The sequence below is a fragment of the Olea europaea genome, chromosome 10 (assembly GCF_002742605.1).
Source record: "Olea europaea var. sylvestris chromosome 10, O_europaea_v1, whole genome shotgun sequence".
Taxonomy (NCBI): Eukaryota; Viridiplantae; Streptophyta; class Magnoliopsida; order Lamiales; family Oleaceae; genus Olea; species Olea europaea.
In genome coordinates this window covers 15436976-15443435 of record NC_036246.1, presented here as the reverse complement: position 1 = coordinate 15443435, position 6460 = coordinate 15436976, and the positions used below count along the sequence as shown (strand labels likewise).

The following is a 6460-nucleotide window of genomic DNA, read 5'->3' as shown; positions in this document are numbered from 1 at the left end:
ATTGAGCATACGAATCAAAACTCCCAGAACATATCTCAAATTTATGTGTCAAATAGAAAGCCCTCAATCTGTAACACACCAAGAGAATTTAAGGAGAGAATGATGACTAAAAAATGAAAATCAATTCTTCAAATGCGTAGAGAAATGATGGAGAGAAGATAGCCGAAAAAATGAAAGAAAGAAGATTGTCGAATACAGTTGTGAAGAGAAATGGGGAGCGAGATGGTTGCTTTAAAGTAAAAGCAAAATACTTTTCAAGTTTTTATAGGTTGAAGAAAAAATATAAAATATATTCAAAGTTGTAAGGAGAGAGAGCATTTAAGGCAAAAGCCAAAAAAAAGCAAAAAAAATTGACACATTCCTATGAAGAGTGCCAGGATGAAGTTTCTCTTTATTGTATAGGGAAATTGAATGAAAAATTAATTGTTCCAATGGTTACTGAACTTCGGCCCATGTATTTGATTGGTCACTGAAATTTAAAATGTTGAGTTTTGGTCACTGAACTTAGGTCTATGTCTTCGATTACTTACTGAGGTTTAAAATGTTAAGTTTTGGCCATTGAACATTGAAAAATGTCGTACGTTACTCATTAATATAAATGTTGAATTTTGAAAAACATCGAGTTTACAGTGAGTAATGTAAAATATTTTTCAAAGTTCACTAGCTAAAACTCGATATTTTAAACTTCAATGAGTAATCAAAGACATGGACATAAGTTCAGTGATCAAAACTTGACATTTTAAACTTTAGTGACCAGTCATAGACATAGGCCTAAGTTCAGTGACCATTGGAACAATTAGCTCTTGAATTAAACACAATGATATTGCTTTAGCCATGACCTTGAACTTCCAAGACCAGAGGGAATAATATTAAGTACAGGAGTGCAAGAAAGTTACTTGGAGGCCTCGAGTTTGTTTGGAACTTTCTTATCTTTCTTTCTCTTCCTGGTTTGCCTTTTATTTGCCCTGGTGAATGTTTTTCTCTTCCTAGTTTCCATGAAAATGAAAAGAACTATAACATCTCAAAGGAAGTGAAGCAAAGAGTGAGAAAGTTGAGTTTGTACAGTAGTGTTTCTTCTCAGATATTAGAAAGAACAATACAGATGTTGTCAAAGTTCATTAGATGTCATCCAACTGCAAAATTCTCGGTGTATAACTTCTTGAAACATGATTACGTCACATGGTTGCACTCATTTCATTTTCTATTGACAACAAATTAAAAAGTCACTCTTCCATATATTGAATGTGTGCAAATATTACATTGACATGTACGCATATCCCTAATGATCTAAATTGCTAGCATTATGATTTTGGTTGCATGCAATAGGAACATCATATTCCAATAATTTTTGTGAATTTTGCTGTGGAAGAACATACATTACAAGGATACAAAAGGCTGAATCCATCCTGTGACCAAGGAGAAATATTTAATGAAACTAGGCTTATCAAATTTTTGGAACTTGATTAGGCTTTTTATTTTGGATTTTCCATTATAGTTTAGACTACACGTGTTTTCATAGTTTGAATTGGAATTGACTTGTAAATATTTTGCCTTGAAAATATGTTGCTAGAGGCTTTTGGTTGTGACTATTGTTGTTCGATTTCGGATTTTTTTTATTGGTACATTGTGTTTGATTGGCTTGTTGATCTGCTTTATAATTTTTATTATCGCAGTAAAATACAATCCAAATTTACTACCTTGAATTTTGTTGGTTGGAAAATTCATTATTTTCTTGACAAATGTCACTTGATTTCTTGGTCAGCATATGTATGTTATTGTCGACTAATTGTTATGGTCAGCCTGTGTTTACTACCATTACTCATGACTTGTTTATTGCCGACTTATTTAGAAATTTACTTGCAAAAGTATGGTTTGCAAAAAGTTTTGTCATTACAAACCAACAATTTTTTGGCCAATCAAAATCTCCATTTTTCCCAATAAAGTATAGATTGGTCTGTAAAACCCTTCTTTGGGTGGCTTTTGGTGACCAGCAGCCAATCAACATTTTTTAGTTATAAATTGGATTTACCGACTGATTTTGGATTTTTACCGACCAATGTCTTGATCAGCAAAAGTTGCATTTCTTGTTGTGCTCGGATCTCTTGCCTGAAAGAAGGTAATCCTTTTGCACTCGTTATATGAGGAGATTTTCGTTTCAATCTTGTGATAGGCTTATTGAGCTTCTTTTGGCTTTCCATGTTTTAAAAATGCTTAGATGGATGACAACTATGAAGGTAATATGGGCTTCTTTTGGTTCATTGTGCAAATTATTCACTTAATGATTCTCCATAAACTGTAGCATATCTTTCTTTGTAACACATACCTATGTACCTACATAACTCTATAGCAGTGAGGTATATACATTTCTGTTTAATTTGGTTTCCTAATGCGGCAAATTTACACTTTTTCAACACAACAGAGACTTTGATGATTTCTTAATGGGGACAATGTAATTGGATTCCTAATAAGAGGGTTTTATTTTAAAAAATTTCAACTTGGATCTCCTCAATGTACTTCTGTTCCTAGTAGCGACGTTTGTTTTCCCATTTTTGACATTCGCAATGCCTTTAAAATGTGACGTTAGATAGTACCAATAACTATTCACCACAATCGGCGAGGTAAATGTAACCCATGAACACTCTACGTAGAGCACCCAATGCTAGATTGTCGACCACTGAGAAGCCTCTACATCCATGCTAGGTTGTTGACCACTGAGAGGTTCTCTACATCTATGATAGGTAGTCGATCCATATGAGACCATCAAATACGACAAGTCCAACATAACCCTCATCCATGAAAACATTGTTGAATTAGATAAGGTTTATTTAATGGTTATCACGGACACAACCAGTAGCTAGATAAACGATGGTCTTTCACTCAGAACGTGGGGGTAGTGGAAGGTGCTATGCGGGACACGTGGCAATAAATCGCACAACAGATACAGGGCTTAAATCAATTATTAATATCCCCAAGGTGAGACACGTATGGATCTAAAATTTTTTTGGCTATCTGAATACACACTTTGCCTTTCCCGGCACTCTTAAATTAAATACTAATTCTCATGTTGGAGTTAAAATGGGGAAAAAAGCCATTTTGTAGGTAACATTAGATCACCGGAGTAGTAGAAGCACCTTACGCTACCAGGAGGATACGAAGGTTTGCTCTATTATTATTTCATTGACACTATCTGTGAGAAACCGCAGGACAGAAAAGCTATGCCGAGAAAACTAACAAGAAGTGATACATGCTTGGAGAGTATTTTAGAAGTGTCTGATGAGTGATTTACAATTATTATATTATGCCATTAAATTCTTGATTTGGCTATCTTGGAGAGTATTTTAGACGTGCTAATATGTGATTTTGATGTTGTTTTGTAGATCGATGGAAGTGATAAAAAAGAGTACAAAAGAAGAAGGAATTGAAGATAAATAATGCATTGGAATTCAAATTTGGGCTTCAACTCCTAAATTGGACAAAGTTTAATTGCCCATGGGAATTGCAAAGGAATCTGCCGGAAGTGGAAATAACACATTGGGCCTAAGTTGGACTTGTTTGGAATCAAAATGTAATCATGCTTTGGACCCCTAATTGGACTACAACAAGGGTTTAATTGTTGAGGTATATATATACAAACACATGTAGAAAAAAGGGAGAGCGGAGGGAATTGCAAAACTGTCGGTTGCCTGGGGAATGGAACAGATTGGAGCGTCGGCCAATATTATAATTTTCACATAAGTTGGCCGGCTGCTGGAGGAATTAAATAGAGGACTCAAAACAATAATTATGCAACCTAGATTATTAGATTATGCACAAAAAGTGAAGAGAAGGAGAATCAATAGAGTCTATCGGCGCTGAAATTTATTACATATCACACGGAAACTGAAGCGGAAGAAGAGACAGAATTGAGCAACACATACAAACACATAAGCGGCTTCTTTTCAAGGTGCTTTGGCTGAAATTGAATTGTGGAATTAACAATAAAAGTGGCAGATTACACGGAGATGGATGCGCGACAGAGAGAAACAATTCCAGAATTTTTTTGGTGCAAATAATTCATCAAGATTGTGCCAAGAATTTGGAATTAATTACGTTTTGTCAATTATCGGTGATGTGGTTCCACTTTTATTTATTTAATTCTCGCATCATGTTTGGCTAATCCCATTTCACGTATTGGATGATGACAAAATTGTTTAATTTTTAGTTTTAATTCGAGACCTATGTTTTTATGTTAATTATTGCGTTGTGATTTCATTAATATGCATAATTAGATTGTTTTAATGTATGCGCACTATTAGGATAACAAGTTGCTTTTTCGTAGTGTTGGAAAACTCATGATAGGTAGAACACTATTATTGGGATATGCGGGCAATAAATATTAGGAATAATATTTGTGGCGTGCGCGATCTTATGTGATAATCCTAAATGTCAATGCATGGTTGTCATATAAAGTCGGACTAGGAATAGGATTGTCTCGTGGTAATCATAGGTTTATTATATCTTGGAAAAGAATAATAAATAATAGTGGAATTATCGATCGTCGCAACTGCATAAATTGAAATAATTATTATTGGTCGAGAATTAAAACTAAGAATTAATGGCGTCAGAAATTCAATACGTTCATACATTTGAATTTTTAAACCAATTTTAATTATTTTCACAAGTCTTAGATATAAAAAATTCTTTAGCTATTCCTTCGATCATCTTTTAGTTACAAACACGAATTCAAATATATCAAATATACTAAAATTGATCCTTATTCCTCGTGGGACGATAACTCTCTCATCATGATTATTACTTGTTAACGAACCTATACGCTTGCTGGAATTTGACGAACAAGTTTTTGGTGCCGTTGTCGGGGAATAACGGTGTTAATTTTAGTTATTAGATATTTTCGATTCGTTTTTATTTTTACTTTTATTGTTTTTATTTTCATTTAATTTTTTAGTTGTTTTTAGGCTACCATGACACTTTTTAGGCAACTTTAGTTTATGCAAAATCCTGACGAGCCAGATCTCTTTCCAATAGACCACAAAATTGAAAGACCATTTAGAAATCGCAGAAGAGTTCAACGTCAAGCAAAGAGAATGGCTGATAACCAAAATCAACCACAAAATCCAATTCTCGAGCCAGCACTGCAGCCAAATCAACTGAGAGCTAACTTGAACGAAGCTCCTGTTTTAGTTGGATATTAAATCAATCCAATTCTCGCACCAGTACAACCTGCTATGGTATATCCTCCCTTCGGACAACCTAACTTTCACCTCAGACCAGATGTCATCAATTTGTTTCAAAATCACCACGACATCAGGTTCTATGGAAAAGCCACGAAAATTTCTCATCAGCATATTTATGCTTTTGGCATGTTATGTGAAGTGATCAGTCACGAAGGGATATCAGCAGATGCATTCCGAATGAGATTATTCCCTCACACCTTGAAGGACACTGCTAGAGAATGGTTTCTTTATTTACCACCAGGGAGTATTCAATCATGAAAAAATATGGTTCAAAAATTCACGATGAGATTCTTTCCACCTTCTCGAACTCACCAAATTATGAATGACGTTCACACCTTCAAGCAAAAAGATTTAGAGAGCTATCCTGAGGCATGGAAGAGGTTCAAGAATTTTTTCAAAAACTGCCCCAACCTTGACATTCCCAAGCAGGCTCAGCAATATCTTTTCTACTACGGTCTAAAACAAGAGTTTAGAAATATGATAGATGCTTCAGCAGGAGGATCGGTTATGACACTTGATGTTGATGAGGCATATGACCTGTATGAAAAAATAGCTGAAAACCAATCGATGTGGCCAACTGATAGGGAAGCTCCAAGGAAAACATCAGGGTTACACAACGTAGATGCAATGACAGCACTGGCCGTGCAAATGGAAGTTCTTACAATGAAAATGGACAATCTATCTAAGTCAGTCAACATGGTACACCAATCGCCACCTGTTTGTGAAGGCTGTGGAGCGGATCATGCTAGTACACGCTGCCCTTTGGCGTCTACACATGTTAATCAATTCAAAGAAGTTAGCTACGCACTGAACTTTCAGAGACAGCAAAATAATCCTTTCTCCAACACATTTAATCCGGGTTGGAAGAACCATCCAAATTTCTCTTGGTCTAATAATCAAGGACAAGAACAGGGAAGAAGCAATCAGAATAAACCACCAGGTTTTCAACAGCAACAACAGCAAGGGAGAAGGCCATCGTTGGAAGATTTGCTGGCTCAATACATTACTAAAACTGAGATCAACTTTCAAAACCAACAAGCTTCGATCAAGAATTTAGAACAACAGGTTGGACAGATTGTAGCCGCACTATCAAGTAGAGCTCAAGGGACATTGCCCAGCAATATTGAAACAAATCTTAAGGAACAGGTCAAAGCAATCACTACACATAGTGGCATCTAGTTACCAGAAATACATGTAAAGCGGCCAGCAACTATCATAGAAAAGGC

The 6460-nt window shown here is 35.5% G+C and overlaps 1 protein-coding gene across 1 annotated transcript; it reads left to right on the top strand.

The window, feature by feature from the left end:
• Positions 1 to 5516: 5516 nt before the first annotated feature.
• LOC111400337 lies at positions 5517 to 6413 on the top strand. The gene has a single exon (XM_023027752.1). It carries the CDS (start codon positions 5517 to 5519, stop codon positions 6411 to 6413), a length of 897 nt encoding a protein of 298 aa, XP_022883520.1.
• The last annotated feature ends 47 nt before the right edge of the window (positions 6414 to 6460 follow it).

What these genes read in the sequence shown, in the direction of transcription:
- LOC111400337 (XM_023027752.1), top strand. Translation starts at nt 5,517, where the DNA reads ATGAGATTCTTTCCACCTTCTCGAACTCACCAAATTATGAATGACGTT.